The sequence below is a fragment of the Aulonocara sp. 'chitande type north' Nkhata Bay genome, linkage group LG14, assembly GCF_057382095.1.
Source record: "Aulonocara sp. 'chitande type north' Nkhata Bay isolate Kocher_YH1m ecotype deep benthic linkage group LG14, A_spYH_male_GT1.1, whole genome shotgun sequence".
Taxonomy (NCBI): domain Eukaryota; kingdom Metazoa; phylum Chordata; class Actinopteri; order Cichliformes; family Cichlidae; genus Aulonocara; species Aulonocara sp. 'chitande type north' Nkhata Bay.
The window spans coordinates 34,776,035-34,793,660 of NC_141357.1; the positions used below are offsets into that span (position 1 = coordinate 34,776,035).

The window sequence follows — 17,626 nt, forward strand, 5'->3', positions numbered from 1 at the left end:
GCCATCTTGGCTCTCTCTGACAGGAGAAATTCAAGGCAGCCAGCAAGCAAGGCACCCACACCTGCCTATCACAAAAACACATACACACATAGTAGGAACTCTGTTTGATGTACAGTCACAATTTATGGGAGTGCCAGTGCTCCTTATCCTCCTTTTTTCATTTTCATTTTTACATTTTTTTTTCAGGTTGGGGGCAATGGTCCAAGTGTTTCTCTCTGTGGTGTGTTTGTTGACTCCTACTGCCGATTTCTTCTTTTCATTTAAATGCAATTGCTTGAAGCTATATATATAAACTGCATATACTGTAAACATATCTCTTGAGTCTTGGAAGATTTGAGATATGATTCTAAATAAGCTTTAGTTTTAGAAGTGCTGGCAGCATTGCACAAAGGATGGAGTGGATGGAAACGTTAGCCTGGCTAATGGTGACCATTCTTTTCCAGACTTGAATATCAGTAGCGCTACTGATATATATAAACACACTTTTAATATGTGCACTGCACTAAGCAAATGGATCAGAGACTTCCACTGAATAATTACTGCAGTGATTGTGTTTTGGCTGGCAACGGGTCATTTAACCTTAACTGATGCAGTGAATAGCTTCTCATTTCTTAAAATACCATCATGGTGGTTGTGGAAAACATTGCATTTCTAAATGCTAAAATTGTTTATTTATGTGCTGAAAGTACTGAAACTGAGTTAAGAACCGTCAAACACATTATTCAATCTTGAAAGTTAATGGTGAATGATCATCTTTGTGGTAGAAATGTGGTCGAAAAGCATCCTGAATGATCATGATTGGACGTCACTTAAACATTTGGAAAAATCAGTAGAAAAACAGTAGAACTCAGAACTCAGTTCTACAGTGTGTTGTGAGGGGATTTCAAGGGATTGGGACTAAACACTTTAGCCTTAAGAAAACCACTTATTAATTACACTAGTCATAAAAAAGGTTCAGTTGTTAAATAGCATAAAGTCTGGACTTTAGAGCAATGGAAAATGGTCATCTGGTCCGATAGGTCCAGATTTATTCTGTTCCTGACTGATGATCAGGGAAAGAGCTGGATGAAGTGATGGAGCCGTCATGCTTAGTGCCTACAGTACTGACCTGTGGGAGCATCACGATGCCAGGAGTCATAAGGCTCAAACTGTGAAATGGTGATCCAGGGAGTAGGAGACATCATTTTCACACAGATTAGCACAGAGTCCAGACTTTAATCCCAGTGAGAATCTCTGGGATTGGGCCGTGGTCCAGCTCTCCCACCAACAGCACTAGATCCTGACAAAAAATTAACAAAACTCTGAATAGGAATAAATATTGTAACACTACATAGGCTTATTGAAGCCATGCCACATATTGTAACCAATCATTAACTTGTCGGAGATAGCAATGAGGTGCAATGCTTATTTAACATTAGCGACGAATTATTAGGTCTGGGAATCTAGTGGACCTTGTAGTTCATCGTATTATCATTAAGTTTCTAATGTTGTAGAAAGCAAAACATTAATTACACTGCAATACTTGTATATTCACTTGCAGGAGACGGTTTACATGTTTTATGTTTGCTCTTCAGAATCTGTTTCCATGTTATTTTTAACAGGAATAATAATATGATACCATATCAGGCAGAAATAGTTTGGGGTGTTTTTTGCTGATTAGAATATTTTGGATGGATCTTAAAAGTCGTACTCATGACACTGAATGTTAATAATATGAATATGTTAAGATTGTCGTTCTGTTCTCAAATTCCGTGTGAGATTTATTGATAATTAGACAAGCGTTTTGACTTTATGGAGATAAACTGGAATGTAAGCCCATAGATGGTACAAGTGCACAATAACTATTCGCTGTTTGTGTCTTTTTATCTTTTTCTTCTATTTTTCTTCGGACTTACACTTGCGCGAGTATGTTGTTTCCTGTATCACACAGTCCATCTGTGTGTTTGTCTGTATCCACCTGAACTCACACATACTGAAAGAATGTGAATATGTTTTTGTGTCTGTATTTAAGACCATACTGCAATTTATAAAACTGCCAGGGAGAAATTGGATTATTATAGGTTGTTATTATTAATGAAACTAATGAGCAACGTTAATAAGAAACTGAATTATATCTTAGGTGGGATTAGCAAAAAAGGCAAAAAACCTCAAATATGGAAGCACTTAATTTTAAATTGTGCATAAATACTATTCAATGTTCAAATTTGAGCGACAAGTTAAAATACTCAGCTGTCAAGGACCATTAATTGAAAGGTCACCGCAGTAAGAGGAGTAATCCCTCAAATTCCTTAACCAAAAAGAGTCAGGTAAAGCCTTTTATTTATTCTCCCTATGAAATCTAAAACTAATAATAATTCAACTTCATAGGAGATGATGATCACCATCATCTCTAAATATACCAAAGCGCCAAATGGTAAATGGTCTGTATTTGTATAGCGCTTTACTTGGTCCTAAGGACCCCAAAGCGCTTTACACTATACACAATCATCCACCCATTCACACACACATTCACACACTGGTGATGGCAAGCTACAGTGTAGCCACAGCCGCCCTGGGGCGCACTGACAGAGGTTTAAAGCCAGTACCTGCCTTAGATATATCTCTACAGTGCTCTCCAAAAGTGCCCTGAAGTCAGAGTGAAATGTTTCCTTTTGCTACTTTAAGCTTTGTAATTTCTCATGAAAACATAATGCAGTTTTTTGTTATGCTATTTAACAGTTAACTGTAAGTTGAAATGTGATTCAGCTGTTAACACATGCTCAGAGCAGTGTTAATTTTGACTGCAAATTTTGATTTAGTTTTAACTATAGTCTTTTGAATAAAACATCAACTTAGACATCGAGATTTTTTTTCCGTTTTAGTCGACAAAATATAAGACTGTAGTAGACTAAATATAAAGTTGATTTAGTTGACTAAAATGTAAAGTCTGAAAGTTTGTCATGCTTTTACTGGCATCAAATGTGAAATGTGCATGTCTAATCTTCTCTTCCACCCAAACGTTGACATTTTGCTTTTTACACAAGTTAATTAGTTCTGATTGGATCTGGTTGCTCCAGAATATTTTCATCCCATTTTCATTTTTTAACAAAATTGTCAGTGCATTTCATCAGTTTTTGGCCTGGTGTATTAGTTTTTATTTAGTTATCGTCCTAGTTATGGTCAGGAAATAAAGGTCCCTGACAAAGACTGTGACACAAATTTCAGTGAAATTTACACTGTTTCAGTTGGTACTTTATAGATGAGTTCATCAACATTTATAGTTTTAGGCAGAGGAAAAGAAACCGCTATTGGTGCGCCAATGCCAAAGTGTGACTGGAGCAACTACATAGACCAAAGTAAAGAAATAAAAGGAAAATCTAAATTGAATGAAAACTTGAACCTCTGAATGCCTCCCAGTTATTTCTGTGTAAATATTTACCAATGTGTGCGTGCTGGCACACTGCTGTCTTTGGGCATTCATAAATAATCCAGCAACTTTGGGAATTGAATTCACTTTTAGGTTCCTCTTGTGAATGAGACTGTTTTGCTTACAGGTCTTAAGGGTTTTGAATGTCTTTGTGCAGCAGGAAGAGAAATCAGAATATGAATTCCTTCAGGTTTTATGTCAACTTACATAACAGCAGAATTTAATATGCATCACAGGGAAGCACATCAGTCTCATTTTGTGGGTGTGTGTATTATGAGTGTGTCTATTTCTCTATAGCAACTAGCAATAGATCCTCCTTGCGCTGACACATCATCATCATTAGTTACTTTTCAACTGCTGGGATCCTCCCATAGCTGGGCATTTCTTTCTCTTTGAATCTCTGCCTCTCTCATCCATCGTTTTACTTTTCCTGCCACCCTTTTTTCTCTTTTATCTCTTCTCTCTTTCCCTTCCCTCGACTTTTCTCTGTTATTTTCAGTCTTCTTTCATCCTTCTCGGTTTCATTTCTCTAAGAGCACGGTGCAACGAAAAAACAGTTGAGACCCAACCTTGTTTTTATGAAAGGCGAGCTGACTTGCACATCAGTGCTTTCACTAGACTTGTTTAGTTTTTGTTTCAAAGCCTAAATTAAGTCAAACCTTACATCAAATGTTTGAACGTTTATTATAAATGTAGGAACAAAAACATCCTTGTCCCTTCTGGGCTACTGTATGTGTTACATGTGCCTGCATAGAGATGTATTTTTCAAAGATCTTGAGTCTACTTTTAATACAAATTATGCCAGGTACATTGCAGAGTATGTCTCCTCAATATTTCTATCTTTGGTTTTGCAAGTTTTCTACCAGTTTAATGACAGTGCTGTAGTCTTTTGACATTTCTGTGATCCATCTCACAGAGTGAGATATTTTAACTATCTGCCCTGAAGCTATCGTTTGATTGCTTTTATGAAAGGTTGTTTTTGCACCGGGCTGTGCAAAGCACTCAGCGTGGTAGTGCATTGGTAACCTGTAGGTGCTATGAAGAGCTATGTTTGTTTCTGGTGTTTTTGCTCTTTTAGCCCCACGACAACGTCAAATCTTAAATCTTAATAGACAAAGCACTTCTTTGTAGTTAGGTGGTAAAATTGTTCACTCTAATTATTATCGCTGCATCTCATGTATACTTTTTTTTTTATCATTGTGGGGTGGAGGGTTAAGGCTTTTTCTTTTTTGTGATTAACTTCTGCTGTTTCCTTTCTGTTCAAGATAACTTTTTAACATATTAGCGTTTGACATTTACATGGCTGCTATCAGGCTACACACAGGACTGCACACAAGTGCCTCTCCTGGTTGAATACCTCCCTCTGCAAAGCCAAAGAGCTACGTAAATCCAGCATAACTTGGAAGAGTTGTTTTTTCCCCTCTACTCAGAGCACTGTGCTTATTTCGAGTTTACTGTACCTCCAGTTGATTATAATCTATAGACAGAAAAGCTGGAGCGGTCTTCCATCCATCCAGTTGCTGAGAGCTACAGCTCAGTGACATGTTCTGACATGAAAGTAGCTCATTTAGTTAGTTAAAACCGCTGGGTGCCTGTTCTCCTCTAAGACGGCACAGCTTTGCTCTCACAGAGACAGTAATTGTTTACTGACATGCCAGCTAAGCAAATATAGTCCTTCCTCATTACAACAAACATCAACTCCCAACAGGTGATGGTTCCATTATTTTGACTCTTCTTGGGCTTCGTTAGAAGTGGCAAAGAGATTTTCTCTAATGACCGACGAAGGCACTGGGTCATCAACAGGCTAACGTTCAAAAGCCATTTACCCTCAGTGAGGCATCATTAGTCTTTAAAGGGGCAAATCAGCATTCATGAGTAAAAAAGAAATTCATCAAGTTGCTATATTTTTTTCTTTTTAGAAGAAAGTCAGTGATGTGATGTTACTCTCTTTTCCACTTGTTTATGAATAAAGTGGTAGGAGCAGTTTGGTGCGTGAAAATTTTAAAGTGGTGAGCCCAAGTGCACTCATGGGGGGGTCAGGCTAAAGCAGCAGTGAACCTGAAACAAATTTTAAATGCTAAAAGCACAATGTTTGTCCCCAGTGACAACATGGTGACATTTTGCATCCAGTTACAGCTTATAGAAAACTTCCAAGTCTTCAGGGACCACTTTGAAATTCAAGCTTTGCTGTAGAGTTAGCTATAAATAGCATCAAACTTCAGAGAAGTTTGGTTTATATAACACACGCTTGCTTCTTTGCCTGCCCCCTGTTTCTTTTCAGTCTTTCCCACCTTTGCTGATAACAAGGAAAACATCGTATTGTATCAACTAGAGAGCACTGGTGCATGCTGGGAAAGTAGAGGTCACGCTCTTCACCCACTGTGCTCGTCAGGGAAAACAGGCAGGCTTAGCGAATGATGATGGAGGCTCTTCCCTCACTGTCAAACACACAAGCTGTTCTCTCTTTCCTGGGTAGTTTGTGTGCCCCACTCAATAAACACACACACACACACACATATTCTTTCTCCACGCTCCGCTGCCCATTTATCTCTGCTCTTTTTTTCTCTTTAGTGAGATGGATGGCAAATTGGGTGATGAAGAAGGAAGCAGTGATTGATAAAACAAGTGATGGGATTGGAAGGGAAGTGGTGGAGTTGATGAATCCCACACCATTTAAAGAAAGGCTCAACTTCTAGCCAGTGGTGAATGTGGAGGAAGAAGCTCTTTAATTAATGTTCATCTTTCACACCTGTGAATTATTTATGGTTGAATTTACAGCACACAACACTTATGTGTTTGTGTGGTAATTTGCTGAGAGCCTTTGCTTTCTGCTTTGCTTCAGTTCCAGTGAAATATCCTGTAGAAATGAAATGTGTGCATCTCTTGTTTTACTTTCATGAAATGACAGATGCATGAAATTTGATGGGTGATATTATTTTCTGATACGGAAACGGCTGACATCAGTGGACATGGTGTCAGGTGGCCGTCTCCTTAAATTAGTGTTGAATTGCAAACAGGCTTAGCAAAAGATTTGCAAAAGCACAGATCCCTAAACTCTACTTGGATTACTGCTTGTTGCTCATCTGCAACCTTGTTTCTGTCTTTTTGTTTCTGTGGTTTTAGTTCAAGATGGATGGCGAGTGGTGGACATGGATCGACTACGAACGCTTTCAGGAACTGATCCAAGCTTATGATGAGAGTGGAGGACAGCAGACTTTCTCTGCCTTGGACTACGTAGCCAAGACTCCCAGCTGGGCTCTGTTTGGAGCCCAAGAACAAGGTTTCGACCCTGCTGAGACACGTTTCCAACGACGCAACAAAAGCAAAGACATCTCAGGATGCTGATAGATGGATGAGCGAGCGAGAGAAACCAGACAGAGGTAGAGTTGCTATAGTGAGCGCCAATACTTAAATAAAAAACGGAAAATTAAGGGTTTGTTGTTTTTATTGCTATCCTCTTGGAGCTTCAGAGTTATTTGTGTGTCTGTATGTCCACAGCTGCCTTCCTTGTCATGTGGACTCCCTGGTTTAATTTTTCTTATATTTCATTTCTTTTGACATAACCTCTAAAATCAGCCATGGACCAGAAGAAATTTACTCACTCCTGTTTTCTAGGAATTTGCCGGAACATCAGGTTATTGCTTCTTTTTCTTCATAGATGTGCCTAGATCTTTAAAATACCCCACTTTTTGAAATTATTATTATAAATATGAATGGCATTGATCCTTGTAATAAGGCAGTGGCAATATTTTACTTTGTTGAAGCCATTGACGGGTTTTTCGCACGATCTTATCTTCATTTCTAAAGCTTTTAAATCTAGGTTTTAGTGATGCAACTGCACAGCACAGGACAAGATTAGCACATAAGGAGTAGTGCCTATATTTCTCCTTATGTTGTCCTTGGGAGCACCGCATCTTTCCCGGGCACCTTTGCTCTTCCTCCTACTCATTAGGACTGTGGTTGTTTTTATTTAGAAGGAAAAGAGTTGAGCAGTGAGAGAAGTGCATCAAGGCTGTACCTCCATGGGAGAGTCTTTTTACAGCACATGCTTCTTGATGCTCTCTTTTTTTCCAGTTTTCTTCCAATGCATTGCATTCTCTGTTTTCTCGCATTGTCACCTTTGACTGGTTTCAGCACTTCGTATCTGGATGATAGAAAATATGTAGCGTTTCAAACATATGATGTGGCTGTTTTATTAAAAACAAAATCATGTGTTTGAAGTATTTCAGTACCGCAGTCATAAAAAAGTCAACATTTTGTGTTTGATCATTTGAGCTAAACTAAGAAATGTTTAATATGATAAAGCAGGCATGCTTCTCTTACTGTTTTACATCAAAAACTCAGAATCTTAGTCTATAACAGGTCATAGCTTAATTTAAACAACACTGGGTACAAAGATGAACCAGATTAAGGTTCAAGTTTAGATTGGATTGGTACTGTAATGCTGCTTTTTGCTGGTTAAATTCATATGTACCATCAAATGTTTGTCATGTCAGAACAATGCAGAACCTCTACTAGTTTGTTATTCAGTCCATATGTAAAAAACTTTTCTTACATGGATGAAAATCTACAGAATCACATGAATTTGGTTTGTTTTCTCAGGTCTCTGATGTGGTGGTGTGTTAATGTATCACTGTAATAAATGTCTTTGCAATAAAGTTCTTTCTCACTCGTGAATTTCATACAGTTCAACGAGATCTTAAAGCAAATAACAATAACTTACTGTACTTCTCGCAGTTTTTTGTTGACTTTTTACTTGCAGCAGTACTGAGAAGTTGACATTTTAACAAAGGAATGATTGTGGCAAAAGTTTTCTAGGCTGCACTTAGAGGCCAGTACTGAGAAGTTGACATTTTAACAAAGGAATGATTGTGGCAAAAGTTTTCTAGGCTGCACTTAGAGGCCACAAGGAGAGCACTAACCGAACAAAAGTGATTCAGACATACAGCAGCCCCTTTTTTAAATTTCTACATGTAACTTTGGCACTTCAGAAATAAAAATATTAAAGGTGATGGTAGTGTGAGTTAGGCATTTTTACAAACACATTATCCTCTACCCTCTACAGAAAACTTGCATTATTAAGTGAAGGAAATGAAGGATTAAGCCATCCTTCATTTCTTTATATTAATAAATAGAGAGAGAAAATGCTATGTATTTTTGGGGACTTTCATTTTTATTTTTTTTTATTTTTTTTTTTTTGTTATGTGTAGACACAAAACTAATTTGTCCCTTGAGTTTATTGGCTTTTTTATGCTTGAATGATTCATAGATAAGTGTGAAGTGGCTTAACAAACAAGCAAAAAAACAAAAAGGGACTGGATTGAAAATGAGTCAAAAAGCAGCCAGTGTCCAAAATCTGGGGACTGGGGAACTATTGCTTCAATAAATTAGAAGCAAGGGACATAAAACTCACGGTGGCATTTAACTGTTCAGAAATTGTGTTCTTTTCAAAATACTGTGTGTCTCATTTTTAGTCCACAAGGTGTGGAGTAATTTATGTAAACTGAGTCTTCGTGCAGTTGGAAAATTCTTTGAGCTGTAGTATTGTTAGGTTTTTAAGATTATATATGGCCAGGTCGGGCATAAAGTCACTATTTAGCTATTTCTAAGAAAGCAGGGCTTCATAGTTCCTGCTGATGCGAGAAATGTTGAGATTCTTGAGTGTGGAGATTGTGGGGTAAACTGAAAGGTTAAATAAGTAGAGCTGCATGGCTTCATCTTTATTTCAGTCTGCAATTACCACAGACAAAAGAAAAGAAAGCTGTCTGGTTGTCTACTTCTATATAAGAGTAGGTGGATGGCTCTACCACAGATAATAGCATTTTTTTTCTTTCATTTTGCAATCAACAAGAAGCAGTTCCTTTTTTTTCTTTTTTAAATAGTGGGGCACATATCAAAAATAGCTGTAAAACATTAATAAGCACCAGTAATTTGTAATTGATATATACTGTCCTTCACAAAGTTGAGGTAAAAATGCCATACGTGACTTTTAATCCGAATGCATGTAAAGCATGAGAGCACATTGCAAATTTACGGTTATTTCTGGCTTTATTGGTTTAACTGTACCCGTCTCTGTAGTTTATAGTGAAATCTCAGACACGTCAGGAGTGGGAATCTGCCTGCCTGCGGTTTAAGTGACTGGTAATGACTGGTAATAGCTCCTTTTCCACAGGGGACTCATGATAAGAGAGCAGGATATGCACATTTTTTGTTGTTAAGTTATTTGCCTCCTTGAAGACAGAGCTCCCATTGAAAGAACGTCATACTGATGCATCATTGGGTTGATGAAGTGTTATGTGCAGTAGGTAAGTCTGACTGTATTGAGGCAAAGGTTCATTTGAAGGTGATTATTAAAACATCTAATTTCAGTTGGATTTGATTGATTATTCATCATCGATTCACTCACAACCTTGTGAATAGTGAATAGCTCAGCAGATAGAGGTCATCTAATAATTAGAAGGTTGGTGGTTCGATCCCTTGGTGCATATTTGGTCTGCATGCCAAATATCCATAGGCAAGATACTAAAAATTCCCATTTCACTTACTGGCTGGACTGGTGTATTTTAGTTTTTTATTCATTACATAATCTTAAATCTGCAAATGTATCCGCCGAACATGGCCGTTATTTTTATTGTGTTATTGTGCAACACATTTAACCAGCACTGCCTCCTGCCAAATCTTAAGAGTTTGTGTGATTAAGCAAAACAAATGTCTAATGTCAAAAGGAACATAATGAAAGCATGTTGTTACGTCCACAGTGGAATAATGGATTCAAAATAATAATTTCCCCATGACTGACACGTTCCCACTTGTGTGCTTGCAATGCTTATTGCCATTAAGACTGGAAACTGGTGCACTCTCAAAGTCACTTTGGATTCAGGGGTGCTTTTTACCAAATAGCTTTAATGTCAGTGTAACTTTGAAATGTCTCCAAAAGAGTTTCATCCAGTAATGCTGTGAAGCACTTTGTTGTTGCAGTTGCAGGTGACAGTTCTGGGTTCAAGACTGTTTCCAGAGAAGGCCATTCCAATATACACAAGGATAAATCTAACTGAATAAAAGTATTTCTTTGCATGGAGAAATTGTTGTTATTATTATTACTATTACTGTTATTGTTGTTATAATGTGAAAGCATTTTTAAATGAGAGAGAAGTCGTGTCCATGTGCTCTAGGAGGACTGATGGAGGATGATCTCTGCTCTGATCTCTCAAACAATACTAGCAACTCAAACAAACTGACCTACGTAAACAAAGGGGAAATTTAAATAGTCGCTGATCAGCACACAAAAACACAAAAAAGGGGTAGAACACAAACAACCTAACTGAAACTAGCATAACAATTTCCAATTCCCCTCCTGATCCAGAGTTATGGTATGTGCCAATTTGCTGGTCTCCATATAGGCTTGCTCCTCCCCTTTTCCACCTCTTGGCTCATCAATCAAAGGACTGCAGCAGCTGCAACTGAGGTCACTCAGAAAACAAAGATTAAATCATACATAACAGTCTAAACTAAAATGTGCGCACTTATTTTAGAATGCAGTATTATGTGAATATGTAAATTAATTCTAAACCAAAACTAGTTATTTATTATCCTGTAAATTAAATCCTATATTTAAAGAAAGAAAAATGTGAGTGTAGTGTTATGTGTAAGCCTCTAATATTTGGTGGCTATTAACACTGTGTGGCTGTAACTGCAGCCATCACAACTTATTTCATCCAAAATGCTTTGTTAGGTTCAGATGTAAAGTGCCATTTTAAAGCAGGGGCTACCAAGGGATATTATTTTTGGCAAGTAGGAAATCACTTTTAATTATTTTCCAGGTAGGTGTGGAGTCCACTGTCTCTTTGGAGCCCAAAAGAGTACGAGCAAGGGTCATTATGGGGATTTGTCAATGAATCATCTCCTTTACAGCCATGGTTAAAAATTGTTTTAGGTGTTCATTTTTTTCTCCTGTTTATGTCCCAGAGGGACATCCATTTAAAGCTGCTGCCAGTGTGTACAAGCTCACAGGTAGCTTCTGATTGTGAGGCTGTAAACACTTTGTCTTCAAGTCCATGGATCATTCTGCTTTCAGCATCCACTCAGCACTGTAACCTGGGAGTAAACTGTGTATTTATAAAGGTGGAATTTTTAAGGGTGTGTCTAGAAGCATCCTTTATACTAATGTGCCCAGACCTCATGGGAATGTGAAAGTGATAATGGTATTTGCAGATGACTGGTAAATGTGTTGGAGGACATGATTGCGTGTTTTCAGAAGAGAAAAAAGTCTGTTTGCCTCACTGGCGAGTTTTCACAGCCTGTTTCAAACCATTACTCAGTGCCCCTTCTTCGTCTTCAGCGTTTGTGGGCAGCGTGTAGACTTGTATGTATATGCAGATAATGTTTATAACTGTGCATCTGTGTGTTTCCTGTTTGGGCCAGATGTCCAAAGAACCTGGGCTATAAGCAGCTTCCTGTTCCTGAGTTAATCCAGTCTGTGTCCATGTGCAACAGACCATCAGTCCTAGTTGGTTTACCTGTCTCAAAAACCTGCTCCTGGATTGTGGTAAGTCAAATCTTTGACTTCCTGTTGTCAGGTGACCCTTCGCACTTTTAAGTTGCCTGCTGACAGTAGATTTAGATATGTCTCCTCATGATTTATGACAATATTATATAACAAAACTAATCTTTTTAGTAATGTGAATGTCAGCATTAGTGTTAACAGAGTCATGTGAGTGAACTGAGGCTTATTTTAAATATTATTTTGTGGGGGATTTTCTAGTGGGGCTGTGACAAGAAATGAAAAAAAGAATAAATGTACATAGTGTACTCTACTGAATACTTTCTTTGGTGTATTGTGCTTTGAATAATGACATGCTCATTGTTCATCTTTGGTCTAAAATGTCTGAAAAGGCTGACCTATAAGCCTGCTTACACCCAGCTGTGTTTATATCTATAGTACCTGTACATTCAGAAGCTTCTGTGACTGCTTTGCTTGTCTGTCTGTACATAAATGAATTCAGACGTGCAGGGACGAGTGTATCGGCACTCTGTCAAATCAACAGATTTCAAGGGAGCAGGAGCCAAATGTTAGGATGCCTGCTGCCAAAGAGGAAACTGCTGAAAAAAATAAAAGCCTCACACAACTGAAACAGGGACCCATATCTGGTATTATAATGCTTTATTACAAGCTAATGCATTTTCCTTCAGTTCTTATGTTACATGTTCAGATTGCTGTGGTTCAAATGTGGCAGGAGAGCACAAATCACACCCCGAGAATGTGTGATGGGAATCGTTCTGCTCCAGCTTCTTTCTCGTGCACTCAAATTCATTTGTCACATCACTTGAAGCAGCAGTGAAACTCAACTGTTAGTACAAGCCCACAAATGCTCTATCAACACATACACCTGACCTCCTATTGGTTGACTAAATTAACTTTGCTCACTCATTTATCATCTGGGTCGTCATAGTGCGTTACTCAAAGATGCAACTGCTTAAAAACTGACATTTGCCCCCAGAAGTATTGGGATGCTGTATTGGTTGGTTGTAGCGTGTCGTGTCTGTATGAGACAGGTGGGGCGAACGACCTTGATTTAGCTCATATGCTAATTCCCACTTAAAACAAAGTGACTCAACCAAATGACCGTCTAATGAAAGCATCGCCTCACATATTGATGCTTTATTTTCAAAGGAGGATTTGCATTCTAATGGTGTAATGAATTCTCGCCTGACTGCTGAGTGGTGGTAAATCACACAGCAATGCGATGAATCATAGAAAATCTGTCTCAATAATGAGTGCTGAAATGCATGCAGGGCGCAGACTGATTAGGAGAGATAGGTGCTAATTGCCTGCTGTGTGTCCTGGATCATTGTTTCTTTCCTCAGGCTCAGCTGTCATATGGTCTGTTTCACAACTCGGTGAATAAAAGGGGAAACGTCCATGCAAACATTTGACACCATCAAAAGCAATTAGCAAAATCAAGCTGAAGGTTAAACTTCTTTACTTTCTTTTTTGCTTTCTTGAGCACCATTAATGTTGACCTGCAAAATAACTTGTATCCAAGTCAAAATACCTAATTTCACAAAATTAAGTATGAAGAAAGTACAAAATGACCAGGCTATATCTCCCTTTTCTGGCTTCACCTACTGTAATATAAGAGTCACATGAGTCACCTTCATTCATATACTGTACCAACCCAAGAGGCACCTATCAGCTCTCACGCCGTGGCAGCTGGGATAGGCTCCAGTCTCCCTGTGACCCTGAATTAGATAAGCAGAAGAGGATGGATGGTAACAAAATAATAAAATACTAGAATTTCATTCAACAAAATTTCATACTACTACCCATGTCAGCACACCTGTCACTTAAGACAGCAATCCCCTCACTCCAGTATGTAAACATATGCAGACGTTATGAACTTCTCTGCTGTAAAGTTTGTTATTTTCATGTGATAGTCTATGAGGATTGTTTATTTTTTGGAGCCAGCCTCAAGTCCCATGAAAGGAACCGCATCATTTAAGCCTTGGCTTCATTTTTCAGCTCCAGAGGTTACCACTTGTTACCTCATTAACATAACCCGGAATCTATAATCTACCAATCTATCAATCTAATCAATCTATCAATTTACCCGTGAGTATGATCAGTCACAAACATGGGCAGGCCCAATCCACAGAGTAACATAAAAACAAGAAGGAAACTATAATATTAGAAAAATATGAAGCTGATAATGCAGTCTGAAAGCAACACAGCTCCTAGAGCTAAAGCGGAGGAGAGCAGAGCAGAAAGAGGGACTGTGCACATGTAAAAGCTCTGTATGAAAAGCACTGTATTAATGGGTGCACTTCAAGACTTTTGAGTGGCCACAAATAATAGAAAAGCTCTACATTAAAAAAAATAAATCTAAAATTAAATCCAAAAAAGGCAATCTAAGGAAAAAGAGATCGTCTCATTTAGCAAACTTCACTGCCCATCACCGAGGTGCCATAATGACGCCTATAATTACTTCTGTATTTCATTGAATTAATGAATTGGTTCAATGAAGAAATTCCTATGTTATGTAAAACTTATTCTTAGATATTCTTTCAGCTTTAACTTTATCAGTGTTAAACTGTCTGAGAGCAAAAAATAAGCACATCTAAAAACATAACACAGACTGACTTCCAGTGCAAGGCTTTATTGGTTATTAGGTTTTTGTTTTATATGTATAGATCCTTTATCTTAAACTAATCTGCTCCAGAGTAGATTAGGTCTGAAGAATAAGTTTCCAAGATCCTATCAAAAGCAAATCCAATTTGTAAAGAGTTGAACTTCCTTCTCTGAGCATCAAAACCTTCTTCATTATATAAAGTGACTTAAATGGTTATGTATTAAGTTAGGATGCTGTTGTAGTTGAAGGCACTGTAAGAAAGTTTCTACGAACTGGTGCACATCATAAAAATATGCTAAATTGCAATCTCAGCCAGAAAGCCAGAGATAGTTCATTCAATGTTCTATGTCCAGGAAGCATATGTAGCACAATTTCATGTAAGAATAATTGATTTGGCTCTATCCTGTTTTCATCCACTTACAGTTGGTGGCTGTGTCTGTATGTACACTAAATCTTGCATTAAGACTTTAAGGATGCTCATTAGAATAAACAACGTGGCAACAAAGAGTCAGTGTACATGTACTGGGAGCACACAATGCTCTCAGTACATCTCCTTTTAAATATATTATCATTTAAATTGAGAGAAAGAGAGACACAGTAACAGTCTGGATTTCAAAAAGGTTGTCATATGCTATTTATATGTTTCTGTCTCATGGAGACTGTGTGTCGTCTCAGCGAGCCTATTGGTGGGTTTAGAGCACATTATTCTGTAACCTTTATGTCCTGTGGTTCGCTATCTGCTGCTCAGTTTGACTGATGAATGGATGAGAGGCAGGTTAGCAGACAACAAGTCTGGGTTGCACAAGGTGACTGAAATAAAGACCTGTGATACTTGCTCCATCCATCAGGGAGCATCCATCCATCTTCTTCTGCTTAACCAGTTCAGGGTCAGGAAGGGGAGTTGACACCCTCTCCCAGCTGTCATAAGACAAAAGCTAAGCGATAAGCAACCACTCACACCTATGGCCAGTTCAGAATCACAAGTAAGGACTAACCCCATGCATGCCTTGGACAGAGGCCCTCCAGCTGGCGGGTAGATTCAAACCCAGGACCTTTTTAATGGGAGGCCACTGCACCATTGTGCTTGCCCTTAATGTGCCATGATGTGCCATGTGAGAAGACAGATGGTTTGAAAGAGGAGCAAAGGAGGCTATGCATGTCTGCTGTGAATAATCATTGAATAGAGGTGTCGGCTTACATCTCCATCTATCAGCCAACTACAATGCAGTCTTAAAATCCCATCCCAGGTGCTTCAAACCCAACTCGCACCTTGATGACTCAGGTGACCTCAGTAGGTCACATGATAGGATGGGGCAAGGTCTCACAGCGGTTTCACCCCGCCCCCCGAAGTGTTGGTACTGTAGTAACTTTCTGGAAGTACTTGCACGAAGTTTTGTCAAACTCTGAAAATAATTCTATTTTAATGAAAACATGCAAATGCAACTTTTACCAACAAAAATGCAACAAAATATCCCTGAAAATTTTAGACAGAGAGACACAGATTTCTAGGACAGAAATCTTTCTAAAATATTCTTATACTGTAACCACCAACTGAAGATTACCATATGAAATGCTCTCCTTTTTAAATCACCTCTCTTTAGATCAGTTCTCCTTCATTCATGATTCATATCCAATAAGGTTATTTTGGCACATTTACAGACAGGCTGCTGTGATGTGTAACTCCAGCCTGTTCACTGCAGTTTTTGGTGATTAAGAAGCTGATGTTGAGTAAGTGAATCAGTTTAATGTGAAAAATATTAATGTAATGTAAACAATTGTGGAGCTATTTTAAAATATGTCTGTTAAAGCAGGACATTTGCCTTAAATCAGAACCGTCTCTCACTGGGGTTAGTATTCTTTTGTTCTTAAATCAGTTTAGTTTCATTTAGTTTCCAGAATAAGTTTTCTGGTTTTAGTTTAATTCTTATTGTTTAAAAATCTGAGTTAAAAAATAACTAAACTAACAAATACTAAAACTAAGAATATTTCCTCTGTTTTGTTTTGGTTAGTTTTCCAAGTTAAAAGTAATTTTAGTTGATTTTTCATCGTTTTCTTAGAAGCTTTCTTTCTTTCTTTTTAAATCTTAGTTAACTACAATATTTGTTCACATATATTTTAACTAGAATAACCTTGTCTCTCACTTGATCCATGACAACAGCACAGCTTTGAAATTTGTATTTCGTCTGCTCTCCAGATACCTGACCACCCAGCGTGATGGTTTTTTATTTTTCAGAAGCCATGGATCTGACCTCCGTGCAGAAGAAGAGACTTGCTCAATTATATTTAGCCACAGCTCCTTCTGTCAATAACAGGCTAAACCATGGTAACCGTGAACTGACTGCACTATGTTCCTCAGACAGGACTTGAACTTGAACTGAAAGGTTTTTTCCCCAGAAAAATAAATAAATAAAATATCTAAACTCTTTCTGAATTATAAAAATCGCCAGGGTGTATTTTTGCATTTACTTAATCAGATTTATTTGTACTATTATTTGTCCTCACAGCATCAATTGGAAAGCAGGCAATTTGAAAAGCTGCTAGTTAACAGGTCCTGTCTTTGAACTGTGGGAGGAAAGTGACACTAAAGGCTCTAAACTGCCAGAAGTGTGAATCTCAGTGTGAATGTGTTGGACTGCTTGTGTGTGATGGAGCAGCAACTTGTTCTAGGTGTTCTCTGCCTTTTGCCAATACATTCAGAGAAAGTCTTTTTGCCACCGTGTCATAACATTATTGTCACAGAAATACTGTTGATCAAACTCTATTTTTCCCTAGTGCTGAAGTCCAAAATCATATTCATAAGGATTGTTATTAGCGTTGGTTATTTCAGTTTGGTTTTAAACCAGAGCTCATACCATTGCTTTAAAGACATGGATGGTAAGCTCCCATTTCACCGAATCATAATGCAATGAATGAGATATTCCGAATCATGCCTCTGACAATAGCCATTTAGTATTCACATAGTTCTAAAAAGACAGTCCTCCTCTTTGTCCCCTACAGAGATAAGCAGCAGGGAGGTCTTCAGCTGCTGTCAAGCCTCATCGTTGAGGACTTTAATTTTGTTTCAGCAAATCCAGAGCAGATGAATTGACGCATT

At 38.1% G+C, this 17,626-nt stretch overlaps 1 protein-coding gene and 1 long non-coding RNA gene across 3 annotated transcripts in view; both read left to right on the forward strand.

The window, feature by feature from the left end:
- The window catches only part of tyw1 (tRNA-yW synthesizing protein 1 homolog (S. cerevisiae)), a 57,484-nt gene extending 49,394 nt beyond the window's left edge, over window positions 1-8,090 (forward strand). For both annotated transcript variants that reach the window (XM_086262289.1, XM_086262288.1), the window contains exon 16: window positions 6,530-8,090. In XM_086262289.1, coding sequence (XP_086118415.1) covers window positions 6,530-6,751 — 222 coding nt within the window. In that variant the 3' untranslated portion in view covers window positions 6,752-8,090. The remainder of the gene's footprint in view (window positions 1-6,529) is intronic.
- A 3,735-nt stretch (window positions 8,091-11,825) lies between these two features.
- LOC147315081 (uncharacterized) lies at window positions 11,826-16,888 on the forward strand. Its single transcript, XR_015124813.1, has 3 exons — window positions 11,826-11,951; window positions 12,409-12,553; window positions 16,766-16,888. It is a non-coding gene; the product is annotated as an uncharacterized LOC147315081 (long non-coding RNA).
- The last annotated feature ends 738 nt before the right edge of the window (window positions 16,889-17,626 follow it).